The sequence below is a fragment of the Rattus rattus genome, chromosome 15 (genome assembly GCF_011064425.1).
Source record: "Rattus rattus isolate New Zealand chromosome 15, Rrattus_CSIRO_v1, whole genome shotgun sequence".
Classification (NCBI taxonomy): Eukaryota; Metazoa; Chordata; class Mammalia; order Rodentia; family Muridae; genus Rattus; species Rattus rattus.
In genome coordinates, this window is record NC_046168.1 from 8787607 (window position 1) to 8805938 (window position 18332).

Sequence of the window (18332 nt, forward strand, 5' to 3'; positions counted from 1 at the left end):
TTCTCTGTCTCCATACTAACATATTTTTAAAAAGTAACTTCCCCCCAAGTCATCATCTTAATGTTTTGGGCTGTGTTTGTGTGTGGGTAGGTTATTTCTTGTTTTGGATGGTTAGGGAAAAAATATACTGCTCTGTTTTTGAGACAGGGCCTCTCTATGTAACAGCCACGGCTGTCTTCAAACTCACTTGAACCTCTGCTTCCAGTACCAGAATTAAAGGCATATACAACCATACCTGGCCTACAATCAATACATTTTGTATTGAAAAGAAAAGCTGGATCTGTTGATATAGTCACTTGGGAGGCAGTCACTTGTGCAACGAAGTTTAAGGCCAGTCTGATCAACTTTCAAAACAAAGAAAGGGAGGCAAGGCTGCACTGTAGTTTCAAAAATAGTCTCTTAGGGGTTAGGGATTTAGCTCAGTGGTAGAGTGCTTGCCCAGGAAGCGCAAGGCCCTGAGTTCAGTTCTCAGCTTGGGGAATGGGTAGGGGTTCTATGTCTCTCTCTACTGATTCTTATTACATCATTCTTCCTCTGTGGTTTGTCAAGACAGGGTTTGTCTATATAACCCTGGCACCAACAGAAAGATCTGCCACCTGGCCCTTACTACATTCTTTAAAATTGTAAGTGCGGGCATTCACATGCTATGATGTTAGTGTGGAGGTCAGAACAACTTGTGGGAGCTTGTTCTTTCCTTCTACCATGTGGGTCCTGGGAATCAAACTCAGTTGCTACTGCTGAGCCATCTTTCCAAGTTATTTCTGTTTATGAAAACTATACACCCAACTGGATGAATACAAAGTTCCTAATACTCTAAATCAAGGTAAGGTCTTTTAACTCCTACGAGTCATGTCAAAGTGTACTTAAAAAATATTTTATATTTTTTTAAAAATAGGATCACATTATATAGCCCCTGGCTGGCCTCAAACTCAAAGAGATTTGTCTGACGTTGTCCCCTAAATGCTGGAATTAAAGTACATGCCCTCACACCCAGCAAACCTAATAGTTTTCGAATTAAAATACCCATCCTGGTATAGGAACTGTGTTCAGATTGAATTAACACTAGATTGGGCATTGGTGGTACTGCCTTTAATCCCAGCATTCTCAGGCATAAGCAGTTGCATCTCTGAATTTGAGGCCAGCCTAATCTACAACAGCCTACACAGAGGAACTCTGTCTTGAAATCCCCTAAACCCCAACAAAAAAGATTCAAATAATAAGCATTTAAATGGAATCACATTCCCAACAGCAATCAATTATGGATAGAAACAATAGCTGTATCACGGACCACTCTGCCTTTTTGCATGTGTCTTGGTCCCTGTAGGTTCCCATTACCAGCACCTGTGTAGAGGGAATAAAAATTTTTTAAATGATTCACAATAAATATATTTCCTTTACAAAGCAAGGTAGTTTTATTTTAAAAGTGAACATCTTTCAAATATAAACAGAAAGACATTTATAAATGACTATCTTTTCATGCTATGTTACTTTAAAAGAACTTTTCAACATATATCCATAAACCACCATTTACACTAAAGGCAGTTACAATAAAGGTTGCTAGAAAAGGCATTATGAATTTCATATAATCACCCAGATTTCCTCTTGGTCCAACTGCTGGTCCTCCAAGATGAAATGAAGGAGGTGGCGGTCCCAGAATTCCCGGTGCTGGGTTTGTTGACTGCTGCAGCATGAATGGATCACCCCTAGTAACAACAAAATAAGTAATGTACAATAAAAAGATTCATAAGAAATAAAGAAGCTCTTAAATAATTATGACTATGTTAAGTTTTAGAAATATTTGTATATTAAGTAGTAGAGAATGTGTAACAGTGAAAGAAGAAAAATCACTCTATTACTTTCTGAAAATTCCTTACACTGGTACTTTAAAAAAGTTATTTGGTGAAGAAATAAAAAATTTTTTTTAATGAAACAAAGTTAAATTGGGTTCCTTACATTGATCTCCTTTATAAACAATAAATAGCCTAAAAAATTTAACTTACATTGTGTGTCCAGTATCATTGTCAGGATTCCATTCTGGGTAGCTTTAAAAAGATCAGAAAATTAATTTTAAAATAAAATGATTCTTCTCACAAAGTAGTTTTGTTAAGCCTCTAAAACAAAGATGATTTATTAGTAAAGTTATCTGAGAATCTACATTGTTAACATTTAATAGACATTTCAAAAAGAACTTGAGATACCAAATGATTTGGAATAAACCTGGAGTTGTAAATATCAGTGATAAATGCTAAAATGCTTCCTTTATTTTGTTAAATTGTAAGCAAGGAAAATGCTGCACAAGGAATTAGAAAGTAGGTTATATAAAGGAAAAAAAAAAAGAAAAAAAAAAAAAAACAGAAAAGAAAAACCAGTTTCCTTCCCCAATATTAAGTATCAGAGCAGAGTTAAGGTATGGCACCAGAAGGAATGAACAACCCCAAAGGAACTAGGTATGTATGGGTAATATGGACTATAGTAGCCTGTTTCTTTGAATTCCATTTAAACGTAGCAGTCAAAATTCAGAACTAGAGCCATGTATGTCAAAAGCTTTCCATGGGAAACTTCACTTGGTTTCTAGTAATTTTTAATTATTCCTCCATATTTTTTTTGTTCTATATCATGTATTAACTATTATTAAAGTGCTATCTTTTCACTAATTCTGAAATTCTTTCTTAAAAAGCAGTAGCAAAGCATCTACTATTTATCAAGATATACTTATATATCTGTAATTAAACATTAACCACACACCATCAATTATGGAGTAACACCGTATGTGTAAGTTAATGATGAAACCCCCCAAACCAATACTGGCTGTTTCTGATTCATAAGGATGCTTTATATGTATTTCAAATTCCTACATTTCAAGAAGAAGCTGGCATCGACGACTGTGACTTGCTCCATTGATATGTTGACTCCACTCCTGCAGCAAAGTAAATTAGTAGAATTAACAAAAATTAATAGCTAAGGTCTTTATATGAACCATTAATGTTTATGGAGTATTAGATTGTATAAACACTTTGTGATACATTAAATCTTATTGGTTTATATTAAAAACAATTCCTGAGCACTTAAAGCTTGATCCTGCCCTCAAATACTCTATGCACATTCTTGGAAAAACTGGATTAACTTGATCAATACAATTGAGACCTGACATGGAAAGATGTAAATATTAAAGATCAAGAAAAATAATGGATCTTGAGGTCAGCTGAGCACAGTAACTGCTGTGGACCAAACGCATGTATCCACTGTTATGGGAACTGATATTTAATAGTACTCTGCATGTTCAAATAGCCACATATCTAGATTTCTAGAAAAAGTGTGTGATTAGCTTAAAGTTGAATCTTTAATTTCTCTAGCCTTTTAAACAAATTCCAAGTATATTATACTTTCTACTATAGCAAAAACAAAAGAAAACACCCCAAACCAAAAATTAACAAAAAAACCTCAACAACAACAACAACAACAACAACAACAACAACAACAACAACAATGTCCAAAAGGCCAACATGATTTAATGGAAATGGTTTATCTAAGAAATGTTCCCCGTTTATCACTATCAAGTTTTCATATTTCCCTTTAATAGAATCATTTTAAGGTGTCTTTTTCCAAAATTTGAGAAAAACAATGTATTCCATCAATATTTTCTACTTTGAGATTGATTTTAAAATACAAGGCATTAACTAAACTTATCTGATTCAAATTAATTTATCTCTAGGAAAAAAGAAATCCAGTTTAGTTTTTTATCCAATATTAATAGTTAAGATGGGCTTTGCCACCAAAATGTTTCAGCTTATTTCCTAAGTTACAATGTAACTAGGTATATCTCCCAAGTTTAAATTATTTAAATTCACTAAATCTTCTGCTGTGAAGGACAAATGAAATTAATAAAGGTAAACAAACTATCAGAACCCTCATAAATATATGAGGCTATTTATACTGCGCTGTTTTAAAAATCCACATTGTTGTACAAGTAGCTTTGATTTTTTCAAATTCCCACAAATCAATTTCTAAAATATTCACTTTTCTTGAAAGTTCTAATAGAATATAAACATGGGCGAGCAATGTAATTTTCTGAAATGGGGATTAGAGAGCTTTAGCTAAAGGAAAATATAGCATCAATTCAACAATTTGCCTTTTATAAAGGCCCAAAATGGAGTTTTATAAATTGGATGCTAATTTCTAAAGTTTGATTTGTTATAGTCTTCATATACTTTATGCTCTAAGAGTGTTAACTAAAATCCTATGAAAGAACTGAAATGGAACATAGAGAAACAAAACAATGCTTAGACTGTGAGGTGCTATCAACTACGTACTATTTTTAGTAACTCTGAAAACTATATTCTTTCAAAAGTTATAGCTAATAGGAACTTGAGAGATTTCTATTGATGTTATACAATAGTTTCTACTTGCAACATAATAGACCATTACTGGAAGCCAATTTAAAATTTAAAAATAGCTATAAGCAAGAGGCGCCATAAGTAAATTCACAAAATTCAGGAAAGGGACCAAACAAATCCATCAACCTAAGGAATTTCAGAACAATTTCAGATAGAAGTATTGATCCTTAAGAAGCAGTGTTTTAGGAAAAGAATAAATGTTATATTAAGCATGCTTCTGAATTTACAGGAAATAGAAAGGACACAGAGCTGAAAAGAAATTATATCCAAATACCCCATGTCCTTTAAGTTTCAAGTTTATGGTAAAAAATGTGGCTGGTCTTTCAAGTACTAGAAAGAAGGCCAAGATCAGAAATTTAGTCACATACCTCCCACCCATCCATCATAATCAGCTCTACTGTACTAATCTCTTATTGTCTAGTTTAAAATGAGGACTAAGAATTCAATTGTTAAAAAAAACAAAACCAACCAAAACCAAACCAAAAAAAAAAAAAAAAAAACAAAAAAAAAAAAAAAAAAAAAAAAAAAAAAAAAAAAAAAAAAAAAAAAAAAAAAAAACCCCAAAACCTTCTTGATTATGTTAGTTTTAAAATAATCGTTCTAGAAGCATTTCGAAAGTGGCAGAATAAAGACCTAATTAGTAAAAGGAAAAAATACAAACTCAAAGTCATTAGACAAAAATACTGCAGTGGGTATTTTCTGTAAGTTTAAAGAAGTTTGAAATTGTATGCTATTTGATGTTCTAAAATGACCTTGAAAAGAACTCAAAGATCATTACTTACAAATCACCTAAAAATATAAAAAAAGGGGCACTCCATCAAGACAAGTTACATCATGCTTTTCATGTAAACTTTGTATAATGTAGGCTATTTAACATTACCCTTACGTGAAAAAGACAGATTTTTCCAAGTTATGCAGTGATACCAGAGAGCAGGATACTTAATTTTTTTTCATTTTTTATGTCTACCACAGGATTTTTTTTTTAAAGTTAGGTCTGTATCTGTTCACAGTTTATTGCTGAAGTAAATAATTAATTGCCTTCTCAATGAACCAGATACACAGAAAACATCAGCCAAGTTGAGGCTGTAAAACTATAAAACTTAGAAAACCCACATACTTAAAACTTGTCCCCAAATGGTCTAACCTACAAACACAAATTTTATAAACCCAATGGTTAAGCAAAAGTTTTTTAAAATAGTTGTTAAATATACCTAATATTAAGAGTATTCAAACTAACTAGAAACCAAGCATTTTTATAGGCTAAAAACACTCCTTAATCCAAATTGTCAACATGTATTTCAAACTGCTCTTTTGTTAATTTACTAGGAAGTAGTAAAATTCAGGGGAAAAAAGCCTTATACAAAACAGAAACTTTTATCTGACAAATCCTCTTATGTTCCTTTCTTCCAATAGCAAAGATTCACAGTTAAGATCGCTTTCATTTGATCACTGTAACTACTTCCCTTAAAATTTAGAAATCTTCTCTAAGAATACCAGTCAAGTAATTTCTGCTTGGTAAAGAGTTTAAGAGGTAACATAGAGGTCAATCGAATTTAATGGACCTTTTTTTATTGTTTTAATTTACAGGAGACTAAACCTTAAAGTTTAGTACAGAGTAAAACCATGGCATATTTAGTGTATCTAGAAAATTGGTAAAAAATAAATTAAAAAAGGACTCTTAGAGCTCCAGGTTCACTTCTTTGTTGAGGCAGGGTCTCATAGCCCTGGCTGGCCTTGAGATCAGGCTAGCCTTGAGAGCCACCTGTCTCTGCCTCCCCAGTGCTGGGATTACAGGCGTGAGCCACCAAGCCCCATGCTCCACTGCTTAAAAAAAACAAAAACAAACAAACAAACAAAAAAAAAACACACTACATTTGGCATTTACGGTAACTTATTTGATATAGGATCTAATCACAGAAAGAGAATAAAACATAAAAAAGTTAACAGGGTTTGGTGGATTAAAAAAATGCCAAACACTAAAAAATGAAGTTAAAAGAAAATGATATGAAAAGAAAATGTTCCAGATATTGCTGTAAAGAAAAACCTGTAACAGTAACCATAAAATCAATCTCATGGTAGCACTTATTCTAGTTAGGTAGAATACTACAAAGCACACTGGGGAAAACGGATGGTCATAGATAGATAACTGAACAAGCTAGTGGGTTGCTGCAGCACCATTGACTTTAAGTCAACTGCAATATATACTGAAAAATAGATTTTAAAACCCCATGAGAATAAGTAACACTGAAAAAGTGGAAAGAGAAGAACAACATATTTAAAAGGGCATTTGAAATGGTTTCCATTTTGCCAGATGTGATAATTAAAGGAGAATTAGGTTTTCTTTTCCCCCCACAAATGACTATACTACAAGTACAATAAGCCTAAGTCAGATAAAGAATTTTTTTAAACAAGGAACACAAAGTAGGATAACGTAGTCAATGATTTATCAGAGTCTCTAAAGGGACAGATGCAATAAATATGGGATAATAAAAAGTGAGCTTTGAAGTATGCTTAAGGAAGTTGTGGAAACAGAGAAAAAAATGATGAAATTTTTCAGTCATAGTATGAGAGTTTGTGTTAAAGGGAAATTAAAAACGGAAGAATGAACTAATCTAAAATATGAAACATACTGAAACACACACCAGGGCTCTACATTAACTCTTTCCCTGTAGCCACAGATAAGGAAAAAAGAGAATTGTATAAGAATATATATTTGACTACATATAAATCAGCAATCAAGACAGATGGAAAGCTGAAATCTAGCATCCTAAATGGAAAGCACATTGACTTCAGGGAGAAAAAAAAAAATGCTTAAAACAATTCAACAAAGCAGACTGGGGGAGAAAAAAGCCTGCTTAAATATGATTAAGAACATACTGATTAAAAAAAAAGAAAGAAAAAGAAAATAAGAAAAGAAAAAACACCAAAAAACAAAAACAAAACAAAACCAACCACCACCACCCCCCCCAAAAAAAACAAGGTAATTCCAGTGGATGACAGCTTTGTGGCAAGAAGCATTCTAGGTAGACTGTATTATTAATGTAAAGCCCTGGTTCATATTGCTCAAAAACAATTACCTTCCAAATAAAGTGTTCTCAAAAGTAAAACAATTCTTGATCAACTCAATGTCATCAGACTACAGAATTAAGAGTAAAAGATATAGATAAATACAGAATAGGCACTACAATGTAAAAGAAATTAGAAGCATCTGTTGCTTTAACTCACCTTATTAGAATGAACTGGCAAATCACATATAGAGCACAGATGGGGATAACCCTTCGGTAAGAGTCCATGGAAGTCTTCAATATTGCTACTTGGAGGAGCGCCCCTCTTTTTCTCAAAGAGAGATCTCTCTTGTAAGGGGCCAGGACCACGTCCCATTCTCTCATACTCACTGTCAAATTTATGATAGTTATGCGAGGTCTCACCAAAAAAAGAATCATCCCTACACCTTTCTCCATCTCTTAATCTGTCATCTTCATAATCCATTCTGTCATAATAACCAGATTCTTGAGAACGACTTCCATGGTCATAATCAAGCACTGGGTTGAGACTAGGACCACGATCATCAAAACTATCTCTTCTAAAGTGCCTTTTTTCTTCCCAATCATCCCTAGGTACTCTGTATGGTGGCTCCCGTGTAGCAGATCTGCCATCTCTACCATAACTCAATGTAGGGCCTTCTTCAGTTCTCCTCCTTTTAAGCTGTAGAAGAATTTGGGGCAAGTTCTCAGGAGTAATCTTGTCCTCTGGATAACGACTCAGTTCATCTAAGTCTCTAGCAGACAGACCAAAGCTGGCCAAAATATTACTGGCCTGGTCTGTATCTCCACGGTGTTGAGAAGACAAAGGGAGTGGACCTCTACTTCCAATGTTAAATATAGACTGCAAATTATGGGAAGAAGTACTAGCAGAAGACAGTGCACTATGAGCTCCTTGTTGATTCAATGAAGAACTCATTCCAAGATTCATTAAGCTAGCAAGGCGTGCAGTACCCTGGTTCATCCTTCCAAGAGATGCTGGCATACTTAAAGACTGGGTAGCAGCAGCAAGAAGGCCTATTCCTGCTGCAGACAGGTCACGCCCATGACCCTGTGAATCCCTACCGAGAGATGACTGCTGGAATGACTTGGACATTGTAGAACTATCTCTTGTCTATTTTATAGATCAAAAAAAAAAAGTTTTAAAAGACGGCCAAAAAGAAAGCTCAAACTAGAAAGCTAGGTTAACTTTGCTTCAAAAATGGTAACGCCAAGAAAAAGGATCAATAAGGACTGTAGAATCTTCTTCAAGCTGAGAACCAGCAGACAACTCTGTAGAAAAATAAGCAGTTTTAGTCATAAATCCCTTTAAGTAGATGCCGTTTTTTTTTAAAAGAAAAAAATTTACGCATCATGTTGATTAAAAAAAACCACTTAAGATCTCAAACTTACAAGGAATTTCATTACATATCTTAAACAGATTCTGGATATATGCAGAGCCTGCATATAGATATTTAAAAAGTAGCTTTTCATGCTGAAATTTAACAAAGGGAATTTCAAATTGGGCTTAAAAACATTTAAATCCAAATGCGAGATGTTTTGGTGCATCAAAATTGCAGTGAAAACATTGATGGGCTTCTCTTAGAAGAATAAAAATATACTCTATCATACAATGCTGAAGTTGTAGAAGACTAAAAAAAAAAAATCAAAATTAAAAAAAAAAAATCAAAGTCAGCAAGTCAAAGATGAACCAGTTGTATTCTGCTTTGGAAATGAGACCTATTATCACTCTCAGAAAGAACCAAGTAAAATCACAAGTAAATGAAGCTTAGGGGTCAAGCATCTGATGTAAGATCTAAGATCAAGTAACAGTTGAGACCTTCATGCAGCAAAAATAACTCAAGGTGAAGACAGATGTGAATAAGAAAAATAAGTAATTTCCTACAAATTTAAGCCACACAACTAACTGCCTTCTTACTGACCATCCTATACCAGGCAGTGCTTACTTGATAGCTACTCTTGTAAAGAGAACAATTTTGGTCAGTATAGAAACAGACCTACCAAGAAAAAAACCCAGATATAGGAAATACAGGTGATATAAAGAAGGGAACATCCCAAAGTTAGCACCTATTATTATTCATTTTTATGTTCAAGGCTATAATATCTCTAGAGTTCAAAGCTTATAAATTAAATCTAAGACCTTGTTAACAGATTTCTGCAAACTCTTCACAAGAATAGCCCAGTAGCTTGAAACATTTTAACTCTGATTATGATCCTTCAAGATGTGTTTCTGGATGAAACTTATTAAACCTGTTGCACTGTATCTGAAAACTATTATAAGGATATGCAAAGTATTAAATATGATTCCCATAAAGCATTAGTTAAAAGATACAATACAACCAGTGTTTTCTGTAGGACAATTTTGTAATCACAATCACATACAAGATAAATCTGATCAATCTGCCACAGACTTCTACTATGATGCATTGCCTTTTCAGTTTCATGTTTGATTAGCCATATACCTGAGCACTGGTAGTTTAGTAAAATTTATTACACTAAAACCCAGAAAATACCCAATAGTCAAAAGTCAATTATAGGATCAATTCCATCAATGATAGATTAAAGGAAAGATATATTGGACGAACACAGAGGCAGAGGAAGAATAAAAAAAAAAGTTACAGGCAAGAAAGATTTGGACTAGATTTAAAAAAATAGATGTAATAAAGTAAGACACAAATGCTATCAGTGGTAGCTGGAATTACAGATGTTTTTGTACACCAAGAAAGATGAATCTGAGAAAAGACACCAAGGAAACTAGTTCTAGACAAGATCCACTTATGTAATCTACTTAAGCTTTGAGTTAAGATTAACGAAGAGAAGAGTTAGTGAACAGTGGATGAACATTTCATTAATAGTATCTTTAAAATGCCACATAGGACAGCAGGCTGAAATACTATGTACATTAATATTAATGTCTACATTTTATATATACTTTTTAAAAAAGGGAGCCATGTTCAAAATAAGTTTTAAAACATTAGGGTTAATGTTTATCACAGCTTTGACTTTCATATTACAATCAAAGCCTTAATTGTTCAAAAGTCTGTCTTTTGAAAAATTATTATAATAGTATTTTGTTGTACATAAAAAAGACCATATTTTAAGGAAACAATCATTAGGTTACAGAGACATCAATTACATTCTTGTACTTTACATGAAAACAGTGGATCTGGAAAACTTAAGGAAAAAGACAACAAAAAATGGATGTTAGAAAAACTCAGAAAAGGGAGGACAAACAATATAAATCCTATGACAAGTGCAATTCCACAAGAACCACTTCTTTATTGCTTTTAACATACTTAATTTCAAAATGTAGCTAAGAACAACACTGAAGTCGTATTACTCAAAAAAGAAAAGTTGGATTTTTAACTGATACAAAACAAATACATTGACACACCCCACACTCCCCACCCTGGGCCAGCAGTAGTGTTCATAAATATAAACTAAGCACTTAAGCTGAGGTAGTAGAAGTACTGTGAGTTTGAGGCTACACAGTTCCACACACACTTCCTGGAACCTGGCTTCAGAAAAACTTAGAACAAAGAGAAATCAGGTATGAAAAGCACTGCTCAGAAAATATGAAAATGGTGCCACTAGAATTTTTAGTCAATGAACCTACAATATACAAGCCATCTTTAAGGGTTCATTCCCATGGGACCTGCCTCATTAGTGAAGTTAACAAAATACTGAAATACTTATTAAAAGTTAGCTCAGTGGGTAAAGGAAGGCCTAGAAAGACCAGTTATACAGACAGAAAGGTTTGGGAATGACCCCAAAGAATTGTCTTGTGTGGTACTTGCTGTTCTACATCCTCGTTGCAGCATGTTCTTATCCCCAATTACAAGTAAACAAAATTTATTTTTTAAAATTAGGGAGATGAAAGCTTGAGATGTTACCCAGTGAGTAGAGTGCTTTTAAACCCTTAGGCTTAATCTCCAGCATGGATATGTCACTCAATTGTGACCCTAGCACAATGTCCATTCAAGATGCTCTTGCTTCCACTTCCAGAGCACTGACAATAAAGGCAGGAAGATCATAAGCGAAGGTCATTTTCAGCTACAAAGACAGTTTGATGCTGCCTGGGCTCCCTTCAGAGAACTAACCCACAATTGTTCTTCCATTCTCCAAACACAAAGCATCCCCACCCTCTAAAATCAGGAAAAACAAAACTCATCAAAATGACCTATAATTTTACTTTAGGTAGGATGGATGGGAAATAGTTCAGTAGACTACTTGCTTTTCAACTGCCACTACCACACACACAAAAATGAATGAATGAATGCAATTTACTATAATATGAAAATCAATTTACAATTTTCTTTATACTGGATCTCAGTCTACATAGTAAGTTTAGAGTTACATAGTAAGACCCTGTTTCAAAACAAAAATTTTTTATTTCATGTTTGCAGTGAAAATGAGTATAGTATAGGATAGCTTGCAGAAATTAGTATTCTTCTTCCAATATGTGGGTCCTGGGGATTAAATAAATTCAGGATGTCAGGCTTGGCTAAAAGTAAATTAATCCAATAATCAAAAATTTGACCACTTTATTTCATGTAACAATTCAACTCTCCTCCCCAAGTATAAAATATTCTTTATTGGATTTTTTTTTAATTAAAAAGAATACTAGGTCTAGGTTGACTGGTGCTTGCCTGAGTTTAATGCCTTGAAGTAAAGTTTTAAAAGGCTAGGGCATAGTGGTAGGAGTTTAATCTCTGCACTGAGTCAGAGACTGGGATATTGCTTGACTAACCATTGTAGTCTAATCGGTAATATCAGGCCAAATGAGACCTGGCCTCAAGATGTATGGCATTCCTGAGGATACCTGGCATTGTTCAACTCATTTCTTCATACAGTCTAAAAAAATGACAACTAAAATAGGCCAGAAAAGAAAAAAAGAAACTGTTAAAAGTTATCTATTATTAGTACATGTACCTTGAGTTACATTCTCGATTATATAAAATAATCTCTTATTAAAAAATACATTTTTAAGTCTGCATGTGGTGTTACTATTGTGATACCAGTACTTAGCAGACTGAGAAAGGGAATTTCTACATCAACTTGAGCTAGAGTGGGTACCAAGCCAGTCATGGTGACATAGCAAGACAATCTCTAAAACTAAAGTAACACAGAACAAATTAAAACGACAAGAGAAATCAACTAATTGGATGGTGATTCAACCACAAGTTAAGACATAACCAAGAAAGTAGAAACATGCAGGCAAAAACATCATTCATTATACATTAAACTCTAAACACACACGCGCACACGCGCGCACATTATGAATAGCTACCAAACCTCAATCCTTTCATTATGTTCTCCTCTTGAGCCATACAAAAGGATGGCAAAGGCAAAAAATTTTTTAGGTTTTTCTGCTTTTGGGTATATGCTGTGAGGGCAGGCATTGTGTATGCCACACTACAGTGCATAACTCTCAAAAGTCAATTCTAGGAAGTGGAGAGGTTCAGAAGACCTGAATTTGGCTCCCAGCACCCACACAGCAGCTTATAAACCATCTGTAACCTCAGTTCTAGGGTATCTGCAACTTGTTTCTGCAGGCACCATGCATGAATGCAGTAAATCTGTAAACACAGAGTCAAAACATTCATATAAAATTAGAAGTCTTCTGCCACCTTGTGGACTCCAAGATCAAATTTAGGTCATCACACTAATGCCTCTACCCATTGTATAGCTCACTGACACCTAAATGTTTTATCAAAGTCAAACACACGAAATATGCTTTTTCTTTTAAAGATTTTTAAGATTTATTTATTGTGTATTTATTGAGTTCTGCCTGAATGTACACTTGCACACCAGAAGAGGGCATCAGATCCCATTACAGATGGTTGTGAGCCACCATGTGGTTGCTGGGAATTGAACTCAGGACTTTGGAAGAGCAGCCAGTGCTCTTAACCTGAGCCATCTCTCCAGCCCAACACACAAAATATTTAAATAACAATATGTCATTACTAGCAGATGGCATGGATAGTTCATTATCAATCTCAAGTCAGTATCATTTATAAAGGCTGCAGAAGCTTTAGATTACAGTTATGAGCCACCATATTTATTTATAAGATTAGGACTTTCAAATTTTCTTTCATCACACTCCTGAGTTTCAAACCCAGGGTCTCATATATGATAAGCAGATACTCTATAACAGAGCTATTCGCTCCAAGCCCAAGGGGAAAACTTTTAGACCAGTCTAAGATTCATGTTCAAGAACAGGGGTGACAGTCATTCTTTAGAAGTTCCATTTGGTTGAGCTGGAGATAGGGCTTAGCCATGAAAGAACACAGTTTATTCTTTCAAAGGATAAACCCAGCACCCACATGGTGGCTCACAACCAGTAACTTCAGTTTCAAGGTATACCCTCTATGGGCATTAAGCACATATGCAGTGTGCGTATACACACACACATACACACAATTTTTTAAAAAACATTTCATTTGGAGGCTGGGATGTAGTTCACTGGTAGAGCACTTAATGTGTAAGGTCATAGAATCAATACTTAGAATCATAAAAACTATATATATATATATATTTTTTTTTTTTTTTTAAATCTGCCACTCATTAAATCTTGCAGAAGGCTTTAATAAAAGTTAGCAGCACAGGGCTAGAAATGACTTAGTAAAACTGTTTGAGGACAAGTCAAGTGCAGAGGATGAACATCTGTACTCCCAGCACTTCTACAGGAGATGGGAGTCAGAGAGATCCAAAAGTTGGAAGGCTAGATAGCTTGGAGTACAAAGCAGAGTGGAGTGTAATTCTACCTCAAATAAGATAGAAGGTCCATACATGTGAGCCTGCATTTGTTCCTGCACAAGCACAAGAAGTTACATAGCAAGACTCTGTTTTAAAAACAAAAAACAAAACAAAAACCCAGAAACTATATTTTCTATATGTGCTCCTGATTGACATATGCTGACCTTAACTGGATTTGAGGGGCAGAGAGAGGTGATACTATGCATTTTATTCCAGATAATTTTCTCCATTGTGGTTTCTTTCTGTTCCACTTTTAGTTTTTCACACATTTTTTTTATTTCAGAACAGCTTGTGGTGTTGCATGCCTTTAATCCTAGTGTTGGGGAAGCAGCAACAGCAGCAGCAATCTCTGAGACTGAGGCTAGCCTGATCTACACAAGGAAACTCAGTTTCAAAAATAAAAACAAAAAGGAATTTTAAAACAAAGAGAACATATTCTGTTCAGATGTACTAGATTTTTGTCATTTCTGAACATTCCAATTTCCAGTTTGTTAGAAGCTAGTTTACTTTTATCTTAAAAATGTATGATACTAAAACCTATCAGAGTCTGATCTGATTAGGACTTCTGTCATGTATACCTACATACTCATTTTTCCAGATTACTAAAGCAAATGGCACATACCTGCTGTCTTAGCACTTGGGATACAGAAGCAGAAAAAGCTGGAGGCCAGACTGGGTTATAGCGCCAAGACCATAATCCAACACACAACAAAACCCCCAAATAGTAAATGTAACTTTCATATTTCAAAAAATTACCAGGCAAGAAATCAATCCTAGTATATTAATCTTCAGAGACAAGATTTTTGGGTGCATTTTTTTCTTTAACACATTTCTTCAATAAATCAAAGTCGACATCAGTGATACTTTCCTTTCCAGGTAATGGTATAAGCATATTACTCTCCTCTTAAAATGTTATTTAAAAGTAGCTGTATAGATTTCCATTTCAAAATAACACAGATCCCCCCAACAAACTGAAGTTTTCAGAGTCAAATTTTATGTACCTACCAACAAGCCCCGAACCTTTGTTCATAACTGATTAAGAGTGAAACCACTCCACTCAATCAAGTTAAAATAGCATGCTTTAAAACCATTATTGTTTACCAAACACAATCTGACTGTTAGGATAAATTCCTTTAAGTGCAACCTTTCCATTTTAAGGACTATTTTTTAAGGACCACACTGGTAGCATTGTCATTATAAAATTAAGACTTAAACTCTCAAGCTGGGAATGGTAATGAACAACTTTTAACTTCAGTGCTCAGGAGGCAGCAGCAGGTCAATCTCTTTCTAGTGAGTTCGAAGCCAGCCTGGTCTAATTCTAGAAAAAAAACTGTCTCAAAAAAAAAAAAAAAAAAAAACTTAATCTCTCTTCTACCACAGCATTTATGTGAACCATGATACTTCTACAATTATGTACGATATATTATCACCTCATTCCTTCTTTAATCTCAATGCAAAACCTGTTACCTGTTGGGCAAAAACTATGTTTTTTAAGGATTATATAACCAACCAGATTAATCTTCTCGTAGTACTTTGGTGACATTTGCGTTGGTAAAAACATTTAAATGCAAAGGCAACCTTGGGGTTTTTTGCAGTAAAACACTTTCTCCTCCCTTCTAAATTCCTGAAATGCTAATGTTCAAAAGTTATGAAGAGAACTGGGCTGGGCGTGGTGGCACAAGCCTGTAGGTAATTCAGCTCTAAGGAAGTTAAGATAGGAGGTACAGCCTCTCAAAAACAGCCTCCAGCTGTCTCGAAAAGAGACTTAACTGCTAGTACAATAATGTTTTGAGACAATCTTGTTATCACCCAGACTGGCCCCGAAGTCAGGGCAATTCTCCTGCTTGTTCTCTTGAGTGACGCTATTTATTACAGATATTCGTCATTACGCCCAGCAATTAGTTTTTTCAACACCTATGGAAAACCGCCTAAGATATAATTAAATTTTGCCCGCATAATCAAGTCTAAATTTACCTGGGCGAAACATGTTGGACCGACTGACAAGTTAGCCCATTTAAATAGGCAGCACGCAGCATCAAATTTAAAAAAAAAAAAAAAAAAAAAATCCTACGAACATTTCCTATGAAACCAGCGACACGAAATTTCAGGGCTCCAGAAAGACTAGATATTACAGAACCACATCTAGACCTTCTAGAAACATCTAGATAAATAACTGTAACCTATCCAATATAGAAATATTCCACAGAAGGGGCTATTCCACAAGACACTCACAGAACAGGAAACCCGCCTAAGGAACAAACACCTACGGTAAAAGAAAAACACAAAAACATGGCAAAGCACTATCAGTGAAAAGATTGAAGGACTACAAAACCACGGTTCTCCAAACCCTTTGTCTGAAAACCGGAAGGTCCCACAACACACGATCCTGTCCAGAGGAACCTGGACTATTTTAATAGTGAAAAGAAATGTGTGGGAACTGATTAAATAAACAAATAACCTAGCATGCAAAGAGCTTTACCAAAGACGCAATTCAAAATCCTAGCGTTAACGTTTCATTTTCGGCCATTTTTACGCAACTGCGGGGGGGTGGGGGGTGGGGGTGGGGAGGAATTGTTCCAGATGTCTGGCTAAAACGCGCGCGGGCGAGGGACGCGGGAGTCTTGGGAATGGGGCAATACAAGGCGGTGGATGAGGAATGGCGAGGATTTTGACGCCGGAGAAAGAAACGTTGGTCAAAACACGCAAGCTTTTCACATCCTACGAAATCCTCCATTTTGGGTACTTTTTCAGAGGAAAAACGGCAAACGCACTATACGGGACCTGCGCTCCCACGGACTTTTACTTAGCTTTAACTATCCTCCTCAAATGGCAGGCCCCAGTGGACGGTCGGTCGGTCCCTCAGGCTTCGAACGCTCCTCCCTCCTCCTCAGCGCCGCGGCCCGCGTGTAACGGGCTCGTCCCGCCCCCGCCCACTGCGAGTCTAGGGCACAGGACGCTCGGCGGACAAGCACACCTCCGGCCCCTCGGCTCTCCCGCAGCATCCCGGGCCGCTGCCTGGCTGCGTACCTTCCACTACAACTGCTCACCTCCGCCGCCCGAGGAGGCAGGCTGCGCCGCCACTACACTCCTAACATGGCGGCCGCCGCTCGGGCGGCTCACATACGCAGCGCCGGAGGAGGCAGAACGGGCGAGCCGGAGAGAGCGGGAGCGGCGTGCCAGCTCCCTACAGCCTCAGCCACAGCGGCCGTCCGGCTCTGAGAAGACGCAGAGAGCCCCCAGCCACCCGCCCGGACTCTTACCCTCTTCACGCCTACCTTAGGGGAAGGGAGAGGGAAAAGGAGAGATACCTCTCTCAGCGAGCGGGACGCGGAGGCTCCCACAATCCCCCGCAGCAACGGCGCTGGCAGGAGGTGGTGACAGAACGAGAACCAAATCTCGCGAGAGCGCCCGTTCCCACCCCCGCCCCAGTTCTAGTTCGGCACGCGCTAGGCCCCTCCTCCTGCGTGGGGTGGGCACCTGACACCCACGCGGCCCGCGTTGTTCTCCAAGGCCTAGGAACATTCCCTCTTCCCGCGAAGGCGGGAAGGTGGCACCAGATAGTCTACAGGTTCGAGTACATCTCTGAAAAATGCTCTGCATCTCAACATCTACATAATGCTGCAAAATATAAGTTAGCAGCGTTAGGTGGGACTCTCTACATTCTCCAATGAGGACATGTAACCAGAATGAACTAAAGTTTTAGTTATTTAACCAGAGTTTCTGCTCCTAATGGCTAAGGGCCTGGGAGCTGAGATGCTGATCATTTATAAAATCCACGATTCTTCCGTTTTGAGATAATATTAAGCCCAGCAGGCTAAAAACACCCTCCAAGAACTTAGAATTTGGAAGGCAGAGAATCTTCCTACATAGCTATGGGCAGCTTTCTGTGGGGTGGCAATGCTACTTATGCAAAACCAGATCATTTTGACAGGTGAAAAGATGCAAGGCTCAGCCTCCCAATTAGCAACTTGACTAATAGATGTTGTATTAAAGGAAAACAGGGTTCAATGAGGACTGCAGCAACAGAAATGAGTTCATTATGACAGAAGCCATAGCTATTAAATACAATTGGCAGAGAGACATCTTACATAAGGGGAGGCTGGAAAAAGGAAACAAACTACAATAGAAGTCACTAATA

At 36.4% G+C, this 18332-nt stretch overlaps 1 protein-coding gene across 4 annotated transcripts in view; it reads right to left on the reverse strand.

The window, feature by feature from the left end:
* Matr3 (matrin 3) overlaps window positions 1-17583 on the reverse strand; it is a 28150-nt gene extending 10567 nt beyond the window's left edge. For 2 of the 4 annotated variants that reach the window (XM_032886173.1, XM_032886170.1), the window contains exons 1-6: window positions 17470-17583; window positions 7620-8707; window positions 2856-2917; window positions 2001-2042; window positions 1591-1703; window positions 1289-1341 (exon numbers count right to left, since the gene is read on the reverse strand). In XM_032886173.1, the coding sequence (XP_032742064.1) occupies window positions 1289-1341; window positions 1591-1703; window positions 2001-2042; window positions 2856-2917; window positions 7620-8531 (1182 nt within the window). In that variant the 5' untranslated portion in view covers window positions 8532-8707; window positions 17470-17583. Of the gene's footprint in view, window positions 1-1288; window positions 1342-1590; window positions 1704-2000; window positions 2043-2855; window positions 2918-7619; window positions 8708-17221; window positions 17294-17469 lie in introns of those variants that run through there. The other 2 variants (XM_032886171.1, XM_032886172.1) reach the window with 2 other exon arrangements.
* Between the last annotated feature and the right edge of the window lie 749 nt (window positions 17584-18332).